Raw genomic sequence first — 18,060 nt, forward strand, 5'->3', positions numbered from 1 at the left:
ACAAATCAAATTAATGCTCATATACCTCGTGAAACTTGAATAAGTCATATATAATAAAAAGCATAAAAATATGATTAATACTTGCATAAATATAAACTTATGTATGTTTTTAAAGGTTTATATATATTACTAAAAATAACAACGTATTTGTGTATTAGCTATGAAGATGAGAATTTTTCTTGAATAAAAATCGTTCCTCTTTTTATTTTATAATGCGTTTATAAGGAGGTTTCGAATAGTACTGAATTGCAACAACAAAAATTTTTATTTATTTTAATTAATTAAATTTTTACCATACAGCTATTTCGAGTATTCGAGTATATATCCATCATCAGTGGTCTTGGAATTATATCTTATAAATATAAATAAATAAATAAATTTTTGAGACTGTAAGTACCAAGGTGTTTATATATTGTATATTAGCGAAGTATTAAAAATGCTGTAACTTTTCTTCTTTTATTTAATAAAACAATAATAATACATAATTTTAATTTGTTAAAATTATATAATCCGATATAATTATACAATATGGATACTGAAGGGTCACTGTGTACTAACAAGGCTTGCTATAAGACTGAGTTTATCCTACAATGATATTTATCGAGGTTATGGCTTTGCGGTGAAGACGGACACTACACTCTATTTTAGGTATCAGTGTCCATCATTGACTATTAGAAGATTCTAAAACTTCGGCACACCTTCACTTACCAAACTGACAAGACTTTTGTCCCACAAAATTAGGTACCTAGCCTAGTTTATAGACTTGTTACGTTGGTTCACTTTCATTTGAATGAGAGCGCTGTCCATTTTAACGTTGTCTATACGCTAACAACTAAAGTTCTCGTAGGGATACTTCTGGTTTGCGTTTAACAACGCTATGGTATCCGCTATGGTACCTCAATGGAGCAGTATTTTAGATTAAGTTGGCTTGGGATACAAAAGGTATACATTCCAGCCAATCCTTACTTTTTATAGTCACTACACTATTGCGTATGAAGCTTATATTAAGCTTGCAAAGATATTTGCATTGAAGTGAATAAAAAACCTCCCAGATCATTAGCTTTAAACACACACAAGTTGAATACGGCAAATATTGGCGTCTTTGTTTTATCGTTCAGTGATCACGTCAAATTTTACGCCCGTAAGAGAACATTTGCGACGCGTATTGCTTTTTATGTTTAGTCAAAAAAAAAAGGCAGTTGAGAGTCATCGTTTCCTATTGGAAACATATGGTGAACATGCTTCATCGATTAAAACATTTGAGACATGGCTTTGACAATTTAAAAGTAATTGCAAAACTAGTGAAAGTCACTTTGAAATCGCTTGGATGGGACATTTTTCCTTATCCGCCATACTCTTCAAATTTGACATCCTCTGAACATCATTTCTTTGCATCAATAAGGCACGCGCTTGCAGAGCAATAAATCAGTCATTTCAAGGAAGTTGGAAAATAGCTCGACGATTGGTTTCAAGCAGTTTTTCTGGTATGGTATTTAACAATTACCTGAAAGATGAATGAAATCTGTAGTAGTTGATAGTGAATATTCCTTTCAAAAACTATATGTTTTCTTTGCCGAAAAAAACCGAAAAAAACTCATGCATACGCCTGGTATACCCATGAGTCATCTTGCTCAAATTTTTATATATTAGTATAAAATCCTAACCGTCCTACTTTTTATTAATAATTTACGTTTAACTCGCTCTATATCAACCTTTCTTAAGTCTTAACGTGGCGCATTTTTGCTTTATAAAGCAGTACATTTTGTAAGAATTATTTAATGTATAACTCAATATATATTAAATTAATTCATAATTAATTCTCTGTATCATTTAATAGACCTTATCAAGAAGATTATTATAATTAATAATTTAATTAATGATAGACAAATTCATGAAGTAATCTCTTCTTGGGTAAATTCTCTATTTATTGCTTGCAACACAAAAAAGTGCTCATACGCCATGTATTCCCCGTTTGCTCCCCTATTAAAAATTCTGCCGTTTCTGCAAATTAACAACATCAAAACAGCGATTTTTCTTAACAATGATTTTCGTGGCAACCCACTGTTTCCGTTTCCGTTTCACTTTGTGCCATTTCAACGTTCAGTTTAGTTTGTTGTGTTGATTTTATTTTTCTTTATATTGCATATCATTTTATTTATGTTTGAGTTAATGTTGGCGTTCACGTTTGCGTTGCCCGACCACAATGAAATATGGTGCAACCTTCAAATGCTTTTATGCTCTTTCATAACAAATCCTTTCATTGTTGTTATAATTTTTGGCTTTTTATTGTCATCGTGGGTGTTTAGTTATTGCCATTGCCGTTGTTGTTACCGCTGCCGCTGCCGCTGTCGTTGTCGTTGCTATTATTGTGTGACTGTTGCTGTTGCTGTTGCCGACAATTTTTTTTGTTTTTTGGTGTTTCGTTGCTGGTTGCCATTGACGCTGCTCCTGCTCCTGCTGTTGCCATATTTGTTGCAATATGACGCTAGCGATTATAACTGTCTAGGATGATGATGTATCGATGTGGTTAAAATGTTTCTTTGTGGTCGCCCTAAATGAGTAAAAATTCCACTTTATTTATTCGAAAAACGGAAGAAAGCCAAAAAAGTCTATATAAATAAAGAGAAGTAGGAAGGAAGCGGTAATTCGCATTGTCGGTGTTTGTTTTGAGGGTGGCAGCAATGTTATGAATCATGTAGGACACATTCCCTTTTTGTTGGCGTGGGACGTTTTAACATTGCAAAAGGGTTTTGTTTACTTGCATTAAAATCATTTGGCTTGGCGCCATTTCTGCTCCTTTGACTCAAACGAAAATCTGTCAAAAAAAAAAAAATATATCGCCGCATTAAATCCAAAATATTTGCACAATGTTTCTATTTAATCAGCTGTTGATTTCAGAACAAATTTTTTTGTGAGAATAATATACATGCCATAAAATCTTAAATTTAAAACAATTCTTTAAAAATTGAGCAGTGAATACTAATATAAAAACGCGGGCATTATTATATATTGAAATAGTTAGGTAAATATAAAATTTATCAAATCTTGATTTACTGAACCCGAAAAGCATTAGAAAGGAATGTAACCTTCATTCAAGTGGACATATACGCGATAGTTGGATGCGCCAGTTTCAACCTTGAACATAATACTACTGAAACCGTAGTATTACAATACTGACTGTTAGCCAGGCAGATATAATGGCAGTTATGTCTTACCAGGTAACATCCAAACTGGTATTGAAATGCATTGACAAGCTAAACATACTTGGATGGAATAATCAGATGCACTTAATATGGATTTCGGGGCATACAAGCATCCAAGCAACATACAAACATGTAAAAAAATGTGCTGCTTCAATAATCATAGGCCCAGAACTTTTCAAAGGAATTCAATCGCTTCTTATAAACGGTAAAGATGAAAAGGAAAGAGAATCACATTGGGAAGAATTTTCAGGACTATCACAATCAAAAATGCTTTTAAGGATTTACAACTTCAAACGCTTTAAGGATTGCATAAAACTAACAAAGAATGATCAAAGAATTATAACCGAAATACTCACCTGTCATTGCAGATTGAATAATTACCGAACAAAGTTAGGAATCCAATCCAACTCATACTGAAGCTACAACAGAGAAGAGAAAAAAACCGCATAACATGTGCTAAGGGAATGCTCGGCACTGATGCGAAGAAAGCGGTAGAAACACCTAGGAGGGTATTTCATGAAACAATAGGGATTTAATGCAAGGAAATACAGGCTCTTTACTGTCTTTAATTAAAGATCAATCCATCTATCTTGACACTAATGTCACTGACAATAACGATATCAGCTCTGGGCTGACGAAGAATCAGACAAAGAGATATCATCAAACATCTAATGGATGCTACTAAAATCTCAACCGATAAAACATATGCTATGTATGTCAGACTTAATTATTCTGCGTCTGTATGACACAGAAACATAGAGGCTATCGTAGAATACGTCTAATGTAGAATGATAACTTTTTGAGACAAAAGTTCCTTGTTGAATTTTTGGTCCTCTGCGAGTTGACGACAGCCTTCGAATTCAAATAAGGCACGTGCAATACGGGTATTTCTGACGGGTTTTGCTAGTTTGGTTATATCATTAGGATAAATAACCATGCTTCATAGGAAAATTTGTTGTAAACAACAATCAGAGGTAAAATACAAAAGGGAAGACTAAGTAATTGAAATTGATGAAGTATTAATCACATTAATCACATTCCAGTCTTGAGGTTAGAGAAGGTACGCATTTCTGGAAAGAAATGCTACTTTATGACGATGCTTGAAAACTTATTTTTAGGGTCAGTTAAATAAGTTAATAAATACTAAGAGTAACCATTTTTTTTAAGACTAAGAGTCTATTCTACTTATTTTAATAAAATATTGAAGAAGTGGAACTTATTATTATTAATATCGGTATATACTTATTTCACCTACTCACCTACCAGGATTAATTTTCATCTAAATTTTTCGAAAAATAGGCAATAATTATTCTTTTTTAAAACTAATCTACTTTCTGAGATTTCTTCTCATTTATTCTCTTCTGATAGTATTTCTTTTATTGTTATCTAAACCAGTTTCTGGGAAAAGAAATCACTATATTTTATTATTTTCATTTGTGCGAATCTATTTTATTATCTAACTGTTTTTATATCTATTTATTTCATAAAAGACTCTCTAAGAAAGAGAACTGTGTTTGAAATTTATATTGAATCGTTCGATTATGTAGAAAAGATGATCCTATAATGTAGGAACGTTATACACACCTAAATAATATTATTTATTAACTTTAAAAGCCTCTATCTTTTTTTTCTTTCCCTCTTCTCCTTCTTCTACATCTTCTTCTTCTTTTTATTTTTTTTTTTTTTGTTTTTTGTACTTATTTAGTCATAACTAACCGGATGTGATCTATGAGACTAATGAAGGTCCACACGCAGTGAAAGCGCCTGAAGAGACATACGTCTTTCTTGTTTTTCTTCTTCTTTTTCTCCTTCTTCTTTTTCTTCTTATTCTTCCTTTTCATCCTTTTTTTCTTCTTTTTTCTGTTTTTTTAGCCATAACTAATACTTATTTAGTCATAACTAAGCGGATTTGATCTACGAGATTGATGAAGGTGCACACGCAGTGAAAGCGCCTGAAGAGAAATACTCCGTTTATTAACTTTAATAACCTCATTCTTCTTCTACGTCTTCTTTTTCTTCTTCTTCTTTTTGTTCTTATTATTCTTATTTATACTCTTTTTTTTCTTTTTTTTTTCTTTTTTTAGCCATAACTAATATTTATGTAGCTATAACTAACCGGATTTGATCTACGAGACTAGTGAAGACAGGCACGCAATGGAAGCGCCTGGAGAAACATAGTCTATTTATCAACTTTAACAGCCTCTTCTTCTTTTTCTTCTTCTACTTCGTCTTCTTCCTCTTTTTTTCTTTTTCTTCTTTTTCTTCTTCTTTTTATTCTTATTTCTTTTTCTCTTCTGAAGGCGCGTACGCAGTGGAAAGATATACTCCGTTAGGTCGAATTTCGGTAACTATTTAAATCTACTACACTCTAATTACACTGTTTCTTCTCTTCTCATATTACTTGATTGGAAACTCCCTTGTTCAGCTTGGGCTGACCTCACCATTAACAGTTATATCAAAAAAAGTGTTCTTAAAGTAACTAATTAATCTTTTATTTAATATTATTTAAAAGTTTTTATAGATTAATAATAAAATTTTTTAAGAATATTATACTGAATGATAATCTTATTCTTTTCTAAATATTTTATTTTTAGAAAATCTAAAAAAAACTAAATCTCTAAAATATCTTTAAAACTAAATTAAATATTTCAGGTTACATTACTTGTCCCATTTCAATTACTACCAACCAACACCTGTTGTTCAGCCACACCAACTTGCAACATGTTGCACCTTCGCCAACTTACACGAATTTGCATTTTATTAGACGTCGTTCGTGGTATTGTCTATGCTCGTCCATCAAAATGGAATGCTCTCATTGATATACACCAGAGACTGACTAGGATGTTAGCACTGAGATTTTGCATAATCAATGCAAATCCCTAATATAAACATTTTAATTGAAAATATGCGCATTTACCCGCTACTCTATCGTTCCACGCAACACTGCACGGAATTCATTTCGTTTAAGTTTGCTATTTTAGTTCCATTGTTGAGCAATTTCGTTTGAAGAAGCTTTTGTTCTTCCTGCAGTAAGCGGACATATCTAAGCACATACCAGCTACATACGTACAAGCACAGGACATGCAAACAATCTTGTACGTTATTAGTCCTTTAGTCGTTTGGTTGAGTGACACTCAAGTATAACCAACAATTTTATTTAAGGACAATTCACTTTTTTGTTTACCGGAAATACTTGTATGCTTGTCTGCTTGGGTGCCCCCAAGAATGTTGCAACCGGAAATGCTACTCGAGTCAAGTGGAAAATTCTCTACAAATGCGTTATAATTCGTTACTAAATTAAAATAAAGTACTTTAAGTAAATAAATTCATATAATGGAATTAAAATAAACATTTTATATTAAAATTTATATTAGATATTGAAGCTTTTATTTATTGCATGTGAGAAATTATCAGAATGAAAATGATTTTAAATAAATATTTAACTTTTTAGCAAAGGAATATGCTGAGACCTTTTAATGTTCGAAAAATAATTTATTTTATTAAATTCAGAAAAGATTTAACTTGAAAAAATTCATTATATATAGAAAAAAATGGTCCGAAATATTTTAAGTGACTTTACCCCCAAAATTCTTATTGTACATGCCAAAGAGACCCTACAGTGGTCTTTATTTTGTCCTATAAGTTGGGTGTTACTGCCTCGCTTCGGCTACTGAATCATTATAGTATCAGTAGCTGCAAAGTGTGTCCTATGCAACAAGAACCCCGATGTATGTTAAGTCTCGTAATCTTCTCGGATAGCCAAGCTATACACAATTAAATCTCTGCCACAGCTACAGCTGAATCCTTAACAGTTTAATAAGTCCAAAGTTTTCTTAACGAGCAAACTAAGCATATAAGTGCTTAGCTCACACGGGTACCTGGAATCAGGGACAACTTGTGCAGCTGCAGAGCAAATTAGCAAGCAATCTGCTCTCTATCATTCATTTATGGGATATTGATATCTTACTTGCAACACACCCAAGCTAGCAATTTAAAACAAATATAAAATTAAAGGACAAATGAAAATTCCTGTCAGATCTTAAGATTGACCTTGTCCAAACTGGACAAGAAATGTACCTGTCAATCACTTACCTGCACAGCACTACAGTATCAGTGATTACATGTCACTTATTATGAGGAGGAAATGCTATGTTACTAAGACTATCCTATGCAGACAATTGTCGGAGTTATGGCTCTGCAGCGGAGGAGAACACTGCCTTAGGTTTTACTGGCTATAATTTGCTAAAAAAAGATTCAAAATCTTCAGTGCCCTCTTTCTTACCGACCTGACAGAACTGACATACTACAAAATTAGGAACTTGACCAAGTTTATAGACTTCTCAAGTTGGTTTACTGTCGATGAGAGAACCATGCTTTTAGCATTGTTTATATGTTAAACAGTAAAGTATGAACAACGCTAATTCAAGGTATCATAACGGGCCATTATTTAAATTCAAGTTGGTTTTGATGCTCAATGCCGCCACTCCAACCTGGAATGAGAATAAATCTTATCTCTACTTATCTCATTTACTTTAGACACTAAAGAATTTTTTGTTGTAATCTGTGACTTCAATTATTTTTACAATGATCTATTCCGTTTGAATTGCTGCTGGAATATGGCAACATAATTTTTTAATGTATAATTTCTTTGCAAACACTTCTAAAAGGACAACGGTAGGCGAGCTGTTAAGGCTCAGAAACTTTTTTTTACGTACAACCTATTCCAACAAAACCTATTAGGTACAACAAAATATTAAAATTAGCTATCGATTCCGTTTTGCTTGGGACAGATAAGCCTAATTCTATATATAATTCTTTTGCTTACAAATATAAGTTTAGTAATTCATCTTCTAAATAACGCTACAAACCTTATCTACTAAACAATAATTTTAACATTATTATAATCATAAAGATATTTTTAGAAAATTTAAAATTTTGACCCAATAAATTAAATAAAAAGTACATTTTAATTATAAATATTTTTTATTAAATATAAATTAAATCTCCCATTTCAGTAATAAAGTATAACTTAACAAATAATTTAACTTAAATTTAAATACATTTATTATGATTTTATTAACTAATAAATATTTTGAACAGAGTATTTTTTGAATAAACTAATTTGAACTATTGTATTTTGTTTTAGCAATTTATTTATAAATAAATTCAAATAAATACTTTAAATAATAAATCAAGAAGAAATTAAATATAGTAAATACTTTGAAACAGAAATATTAAGAAAATATTAATGCAAGTAAATTGTTGAATGTGTAAATAATTTAATTAATAATAGTAATACCGATATTACTTGGTTTTGTAATTGACATTGAATGTCGTTGATCTAAGACGAATTGCTTACAGTTTCTTATTTACAATTGTAATAAAAAAAAAATTTATTTCAATTGTTAATTGTTTTTAAATATGATTTTATGAAAAAACATTAAATAACAGAACTAATATGAATTATATATACAACAATGTTATGATATCAGTTACATAATGTTTAACCCTTCTGTTATTATACGAATATTAAATAACTTATATATTAAATTACACTTACACCTACACTCTTCCTATATATTAATACGATATTTAAATTAGTTACATTTTTTCCTATAACATAAATTTTCTTCAGAATACAGTAAGTTTTTTAGTTACTCTCTTTAATTAAAAAATAGTAACTATAAAATAGTTAAAATAAGAAATATAATTAGCAAATTAAAATTCGTAAAACATCTATTTAATTTCCTTATTCAAGTTATATTTTACAAATATTTGATTGTTACAACGCAAATATTTAGAATTTAGATTTTACTAAGCAATACGATTACGAAGATAAAATTTCAATAATTTTATGCATACAGCAGCATCTTCAGCACTGTTATGTCCATGCTCTGAAAGACAACAAAAAAAAAGTACAATTAAATATCATTTAGTATATAACATAACCGTTGAAGTCTACTTACCACTTTCTTGAATTATTAGCTTTAAGAATTCAATACACAGCGTTTTAAGCGCACGTTTCTTTGGTGGTCCCATTCGATGCGGAAATAAAATCGATGTATCTACCACTGAGCTATGTATTATTTTTAATGCCTTTAAATCACTTTCCAAACTGTGACCCACAAGTATCGATTTAGAATGTATCATCGACAGCAATACCGCTTGCACATTGATTAATTTACAAGTGACATTAGATAGCATGCTCTCTGTTATGCCAGAATAACTTAATAAATAATTAAATATAAATATTTTTATTAAATAAACAATTTGTTATTAGATTAAATTAATTAAATTAATTTAGTTCGAATTCGAATTTAGTTTTTCACTTACACTGTATTATAATCAATAATTTTATTATCGGGTTTAACTAGTGAATCATAAGCAATATCACCATTGATATCTACGACGGTTATACGTGTTAATTCAATGCCTTCAGTTGTGTAGCACATCTCACAATCGAGTGCATATATATCATTCTTTTTATATACATAACTAGGATCTTTGTCCATAGTAGTAACATAACCTTTCAATATGTTATTCTGCGTATTATCTGTGACGTGATAATTTGCATACGAACAACCAGGTGAGTTCATCGAATTCTGACAGCAACGATACAAACTTTCTGTAAAATCTAAAAGTAAACACATAAAAGTAAAATACATAAAAAATAAGTATATTTTATACAGTAAAAATACTTACTGTTAAACCGACCGATACCCTTCGCATGGTAATTGCATTCGTCGACACATTGTTCATCGTACATATTTATATTGAAAAGTTTGCCGCAACGACTACATAAACGTTCATATTGGGAAACATAATTCTTTTTGGCTCTAATCAAATTTATTTTAGCCATGCCCGCGCGTTCACCTGGTCGCGGAAAACCATTTTGTTCCAATTGCTCTTCAGTCAGTATTAAACCATAAACCATATCATAAGCAGCCACATCGCTTAAATTATCGAATGGCTCCTCACTAGAGTCTAATTTCTTTATCCTACATAAAGATAACTTGTGTTATAATATTCCCATCCTATTCATAGTCAATAGTGTACTTACGGTTTCTTCTGTAAGCTCCACCTCCTATCCAAGGATAATTTACCTGCTAAGTTCACTTCATGTGACTCCAATTTTGCTGTTTCAGGTTTATTGCCTGAGTCTGTAAAAGTAAAGTATATGCAATTTTTCATTTTTCGTCTACTTTACATTAAGAATGTTCCGTTTGTGGTATAAGCACGACGTGAAAACTTCTATTACTAACTAATATTGTATTTTTTCACTTTCAGTTTGATTTTATGGTACTTCAGGACTTTTAAGACTGACATATAGTAATCATATACTTAATTTTTATTATTTTTAATTGAAGTGACTAATGATTTAACTAATATTGCGTAATTGAATAATATGTAATCCGAACATTTTATTTTTACTTTAAATACTTATTTTAGTTACCATTGAGTTTATTTTTTATATTTTTTGAATACTTACTTGCAGCCTCCTTTTTTAATTTATTAATTGCCAATGAGCAACTACTTTTGTACGTAATCGGTGTATTACATTTCTTAAAAACCGTAATCTCTTCCGTTTGTGCCTGCAGAAATCATATAAAACCATTGAATATAAATCAAAATATTAACTATATATATAATTTGTTTTTTCAACTCACTCTAACATAAGCATCTGCTAGATTGGGATATATAACTTTACAATGGGCCACCATCATAGTGTAGTACTGCATACGTAAATTATAGGATATTTTTGACGAGTTTGCTTCCAATACTGGTGGTGCGGGTTCAGTTTTCTACAATTAAATAAGATATTAGAATAAAATAAAATTTATAATTTACAAGTTGTATGTCCTATAACAAGAAATGTATAGAACTCAAATAAATCTAATAAAATATACTACTCTATGGGCCTATTTACACTATCATGAACAGGAACATGAACTTGAAAACCGGTTGCGATGTGAAGTGTGATGTGAAGTTCATGAATTTCACGCAATGAAATTTGCTGCGTTTCTTCAGCTTGACACGCATACATATGCAATGTTATGTTTATGTTGACCTTTTAATGCTAAATACTCTGAATTTCTGTGCTCTACACCACTAAACACAAGCATTTTATACGTTTACAAAAACAAAACAAATTTCACGCTCATGAGAGTTCCTGATAGTGTAAACTGAACTGACAGTTCATGTTGTCGTCAAGTTCATCTCACGTTCATGATAGTGTAAATAGGCCCTATAGTTAATAATCGACTTCGATTTTGTTGGACTTATATAGTTGTTATAATAAAGAGCTTCAATATATATTTGAATGTATAACTTTTAATAATATATGCATACAAACCTGTTCAGGTGTAGGTCGATGAGCTACTCTTGAGCCGCCTCTAGTGGTTTGTGCTTGTGTAAATGCTTGTTTTCTTTGTGATTTAAGTTCTTCGATTTTCTTTTTAGCACGCTCTATAGCAATTATACTCGAGACAGGTGCAATAGTTCTCGCTAAAAATACAAAAAATTACAAAACTTAAAAACTCAAAATTATAGTAGATGAAATAGTGGGCAGAGACATATTTTTCAATAAATTGGGTCTAATCATATCGCTTCGACTAACAAACCATTGTAGTGTTTTTCAGGCAAAAGTAATGTCGATACACTGTGCTACTATTCCGTGGCAAGTATCACAATAAATCATTATTTAAACCCAAGTGGGCTTTGAGTACACGGTCCCCACTAAGCCAAACCAAATCTAAACTGTGCTCTATTACATCAGTACTTACATTTAGGCGGTTGTAAAGAACACGGCTTAATTAATGGTGTTAATTTCTCTTCCAGTTTGCCTAAATCGTTTGCAGACTTATTTGTGGTTGTTGGAACTTCAACACTTAATTGTGCCTTCGTTAAAGTTTCTTCTTCCTCTTTTTGATTCATTTTAGCTTCTAATTGGCGTTGATAAATAGCCTAAAATTAAAAATTAACAGTCGGCATTTATTTAAAATTCATTAAAAAACATACCCGCATAGCATTTTGTAAATGATCCGGTCTTTTATAAACCTTAGGACACAGTGATTTGCATTTCTCTGCATTTTCATATGCTACCCGCTTTTTGGATTTAGAAACTCCATCAATAACAGGATCTTCTACAGACGGTTTGCGTTTTAAACTGTTATCCGTTTTTTGGATTTTAGCTGTGTCTTCGCACAAACTTTTCATATTTTGTTCAATTTCATCAAATATGTTTTTGCATTGATCAGTTTCGTCTTCCTCTGAAATATCCAACTCCATATGAAGGTATTCTTTAGCTTTACATTGTTTATTTGGAGAAATATCATTTTCTGTTCTATCTTTATCTTTTGTTGTGTTTTTATCTGTGGATGAAGAATGTTTTGATTTTGATTTTGTTCTGGATGATTTTGATGAAGAAGAACTTCTGTGTTTTGACTCATCACCACTGTGATGTTTTCTACTACTACGATTCGGTGAGGAAGACTTGTGCTTTTTTCTAGAGGAAGATGAACGCGATGAAGGTTCTTCACGCCGTTTGCTGCTTTTATGCTTGCTATTGCTTTTAGAACTGATTGTATCTTTACTATCAGTTGAACTTTTATGTCTACTGTCTTGCGAACTTCTTTTATCTTGGGAGCTATGTCGTCGCCTACTACTGTGTGAAGATTTATGTTTATCTTTGGTGTGTGATGACGATGATTTTTCTTTAGTAATATTGTTTTTATTTTCTTTACTACTGCTGGATTCATTTGAACTTTGTTGAATTTCATTGTGTGATGTAATATCCTTACGTGTATCGTTTTTTATAATTTCTTTACTACAAGCAGACTCGTTTGCCTTACTTTTAGTTTCTGCAGTATCAGCTACATTATCATTTCGGGACACATTATCGTTTATATTTTCATTTTCCGCAATTAAAAGTGTTAATTCTTCCAATTCTTCTTCACATTCACTTAAATCGATTTGTTTATAATCTTTAATACCTGTTGGTGCTGGTGTGTACTTTGGAACATTCGCATCATTAAGTTTAACTTTTGTAGGAGAAGCATTTAAGTCAGGTTTTTCTGGATGGTATTCCAACTGATTGCTTTTCTTTTTAGTAACAAGTTCAGGTAATGCGAGTAATTTCGGTGTTGGAATGTAAACGGGGACTGGAGGTGGCGTTGTGTTTTCTTCTGTTGTATATATAAAAACAAACGTGAATAAGCGCTGCATAATATAAATATTGTATGTGTTTATATCTTTACCTGGACGCATATGCTTAAAATGACAAAAAGAGCGGTTGCAACTCTTTGGTCCACCGGTGAAGAATGGACAAACAAAGTCCTTAAACAGTCCCAATGAAGGTAGCATTTTAAACCAGTTATCTCAATTGTATTTGAAATGTATGAAAGTATATAATAAAGCATCAATTGTTCTTATCAAAAGAAACAAACATTTATTTACAAATAATATTACAATTTCGGACTCTTTTGTTTTTCATTTCCAATGAAGTGTCAAATTTCACAATAAGTGTAGAGCTGCCAAGGTCTTTCGTAGCATTTTTTTGTGTAGTGTGTTCAGTGAATGTAGTGAAACATACTTTTGACTTTAGCACTATTAACACATTTATTTACTAAAATAAATTTTGTTGGCTTTAGCTATAAAAAGAATAATACAGATTATTCTTCAGCTTAATTTTGCAAAGGGCTTCCTCAATGAAAAAGTTAATAAACTTCGAATTTTTAGGATTATTCGAGTTTAAACTTAGGTTGAGAAAGCATCTGCTAATATAACTGTCAGTCTTCCACTCAGCGAAATCGAGTTCAATTTTAAAACATATTTATTTTGCATCTTTCCCGTTTATTTTGTTGTTATCTGTGTGAAATAAAATTTAAGCTATTAATGTATGTATGTAAAGCATGATATAGACGTTGCTATATGTATGCACACCAAGTATGCAGACCAAGTATGAGCTTTGGTATATACTTTCAAACAAATATATACTTGGTTTGCCTACTTGTAGCATCAAATATATCAAGCTTAAGTCTTCATTTTGTGTCATTTGTAAAATATGTCAAATTTCGATAATATCCTTTTCCAGATCCATATTTTTTCAGGTTGCATTCAAAATTCCTTATTTTGGTTTATTTGTTCTTAAATAATTTATATGTATTTAAACATGTTTGTAAAGGAAATGAAATTTATTTGTAAACTTTGTGAGGAAATCTGATTCAAGGAAGTTATTGAATTATTGTTACCGTGTACGTAACAATAATTCAACATATGGGAAATTTTGATGTTTCGCATTCTGAATACTTTTACAAGATAGACAGCACACTTTTGAATTGAAATTATACAAAATATTCAATATATCCTTAAAACTTTTGATATATACAAATTAATTTAAATTAAGAAAATACCGTATATAATTAATTAAAATAGGATTGTTCGCATTTGCATCTCTTATCATCTGAAAATAGTATGTCTAATGTCAAAAAACATATATATTTACTAGTCATAAATATGTTGTGACCTGGTATTTATGAAGAATGTTGTAAATCTGCTTAAAATAAGCCTTTCCAAGTTTTTATCCAATTTAACATATCTGTGTTTGTAAATAAATATTAGGTCTGTTCCACGAGCTACACATAGTAAACCATGAGTAAAACAGAAGTAAAGTACAAACTGAGAGCGTAACACAAATAAAGTGCCAGATTACGCTCTTTACACAAATTTTCATGGAACAGCTTTGTGTAAAGTCTGGTGAAAACAGCTGTTTTTTGAAAAACAAAATAGTAGAAATAGAAATTGAAAAATAACAAACAAACACATTAATAATAAAATAATTAATATATTTTATTTATTTATTTTTAAACTTATTTTTATATATTACATATTATTATTATTAGGACACATTATGTTAAAAACATATTTACTTTTAATATTATAGTCTTTATGTTTAGTTAGAATTTAAAATTTATTTAAATAATGTAATTTTAAAGCTACTTTAAGATAGAATTAAGTATATATTTATAAAATGTGATGTTAATATGTTAATTAGAATTAAGTTCTTTATTGCAATATTAATAAAATTCATTAATGAAAAATAAGCAATATACAAATAAACACTTTAATCCAAGTTATTTTCTGTTTGTAATTCATTCCAAATCGAATGTCTAACGATACTTGATCTAAAAGGGATGTGGTTGTTGACATCATTATCTTCCTCAGATTGTTCTGAAAATGTGAATTCTAAGTCGTTTTCATTTGCAAGATTGTGCAAAACGAAACATGCTCTTATAAAGTGACACGGTTTTTCAACTCCTTTAAATTTACAGTAGTACAGCTGTCTAATACGTTGTTTTAAAATACAAAATGCATTTTCTATTAGTATTCGACCTGACCCCAATTTTCTATTGACATTCTTTTGTGCACGAGTAAGACACCCGCTGTCTTTATATGGCGTAATAATGTGTTGTGTACAGGGGTATGCGGAATCAGTCAGTAGATAGTATTCTGTAAACGTAAGAGGTTTCAATAAATCTTATATCTTTTTCCAAAGAACTTACCTCTACACTTCGATGGTAGTCGCATATAAATAAGCGAGTTTTGTAAGACCCAACTGTCATGACAGGAGCCTGAATATCCGACAAATATGCTAATAAATTTTCTGTTTTCATCACAGATGGCTTGCAAGCATAATGAAATATTTGCTTTTCTGTCAATGTAGTCGTCCTTACGATCTCTAGGAGAATCAATAGTTATACGAGTGCCATCTAGGCAACCTGCAAAGTAACATGTATTAATATATATGCAGCGGTTATATGCACATAAATCCTTACCTATAACTTTTGTGAAATTGCATAAGAATCGGAAAATTATCTTTCTTCTTCCTTTTTTGATGTGCTGGGCCATGCAATTATATCCGGCCACATGTTGCTAAAGATAGTTATCATCCTACTTATAACTCGGTTTACTGACGATAAAGAGAGATTAAAGCGATCTGATAAATCTCTAAAACAACATGCTTCGTGGCCAGCAAACCATAAAAAAACAGCAACGTGAGCTTCTGAAGAAATGTTCAGCTCACTTACTCGCAGTGCAATAAAGTCGGTACTATTTTGAAATTTTATAGCCAAAGAATTAAAAAGGCTCCGCGAAATGCGGAAATGAGTTTTGAATTCCTTGTCGTCATATTTGCAAACAACATCTTGTATATAATTTTTTATACACACACGTTTTCTTTTTTTTTTTATGTAATATCGAATACACCAATTCTATATTCTGGTTGTGTTGTGTTACTTAAATCACTTAATAAAATATTTATTATGTTTTTATCCATTTCAATATTTATTTATTACAGTTGTTACAATTAAAAATGCAGAATTTTTTAATATTCACAAATGCCGCGCAAACAAACAATACAAAAATTTGAATTCAAACCATAACAGCTGATTTACACATAAACACAAATTTTACTTCATATAAAATGCATGAGTAAAGTCTGTGTAACATTTTCAAATTTCGACAGGGATGTTACGCTCTCTCAGATGCTCTCATTTACTCACAAATTTGTTCGTGGAACGCAATTGTGTATACACAGTGTTACTCAAAGTTACTATGTGTAGCTCGTGGAACAGACCTATTTACTATAAGTTGATATTCAAAATCGTGAATATGATTTTGAATTGGTGTATATTTTCTTTATTATTTACAATGAGAAATAGGGACAATAAATATAGTATTTGTTTTTTTATTTATTTAGAATACTGTCGGAAATGAGCTGATTGAAACATTAAACAGAGAATGTGTTTAAGTGTTTAAAATGTGGTGAAAAATTAATGCAAAATCAAATATGGAGATATTCGGACAGCAGCTCAGCATCTGTTATTTTAGTTTCCGATATAATTTACTTGTGAATAGTTTTTTAGTTTGCATAATAGTTTTCATATATACATAATTAATGTTCGGCTAAATTATTGTATAAATATACCGCATGCTTTGAAGATTGGAACAGAGAAATGATATTAAAATATGTATTAAAAAAAGGATGATTGTTATAACTTTAGGTAAATATTGTAAATGATCTATACTCTTTATACAAATATGTAATAATAAACATCATTGCAATTTTATATAGGAACATTTCCTTCTAAATTTCAACACAATAGAGAAACATTTTCGTTAAACATTGTTATTGTTGGTAAACGCTGTCAGCCTAACACATTTTAAGGATTATAGTAGCGGAATGACGATGAAATTTGACATTTCAGATGAGTTATAGTGTGGTTCAGCAGCAACTGAATGCACATTACGGATATACCTCTTAAATTTGGCTACGTAGAGATGTTTATTACTAACGTCATTCTTTCGCCGTTTGCTTAAAAACCAAATTAAACAAAACAAAGTTTGTTAGATCTTTGTGCTGAATATCTATGGAAAGTTTGTTTGATCTATATGTTAAATTCCTATCTCCTGAGAATGATATATATATGTATATATTTTTTGTTCTATAAAGTAATGGAAGATACTAGAAACACTTAGTGCCTCTTTTTATTCGTTGGAGTGTTACGTTGTCAAGAAGCAAATTAGGCTCATCAATGAATATTATCAATTTTCTTTTTGAATAAACAATAAAATTTTTTATTGAGAGTATATTGACATTTCTGATTAAGTGCAATGATCAGATTTTCAATGTAGTTAACTTTTACATTGATTTAAAATACATGAAAAACTCCAATAAAAACGTAAAGTAGCACTTAAATGATGCGAATTAAATAAGTTTTTCTGTCTTATTCTACTCTCTACCAATAACATCCCATAATTTTTTTTATCATTGTTTTCTGTTTATATTTCTATTTATAAT

The 18,060-nt window shown here is 30.5% G+C and overlaps 1 protein-coding gene across 1 annotated transcript; it reads right to left on the reverse strand.

Moving 5' to 3' along the window:
• Window positions 1-8,940: 8,940 nt before the first annotated feature.
• LOC119680202 (RNA exonuclease 1 homolog) lies at window positions 8,941-13,684 on the reverse strand. The gene is made up of 11 exons (XM_038092900.1): window positions 13,460-13,684; window positions 12,222-13,387; window positions 11,987-12,167; window positions 11,557-11,708; window positions 10,871-11,005; window positions 10,693-10,795; window positions 10,264-10,363; window positions 9,906-10,201; window positions 9,537-9,837; window positions 9,170-9,429; window positions 8,941-9,097 (listed from the first exon to the last, which is right to left on the reverse strand). Exons 1-11 carry the CDS (start codon window positions 13,563-13,565, stop codon window positions 9,018-9,020), a joined length of 2,880 nt encoding a protein of 959 aa, XP_037948828.1. The 5' UTR covers window positions 13,566-13,684; the 3' UTR covers window positions 8,941-9,017.
• Between the last annotated feature and the right edge of the window lie 4,376 nt (window positions 13,685-18,060).

This window comes from Teleopsis dalmanni, chromosome 2, assembly GCF_002237135.1.
Source record: "Teleopsis dalmanni isolate 2A chromosome 2, ASM223713v2, whole genome shotgun sequence".
Taxonomy (NCBI): domain Eukaryota; kingdom Metazoa; phylum Arthropoda; class Insecta; order Diptera; family Diopsidae; genus Teleopsis; species Teleopsis dalmanni.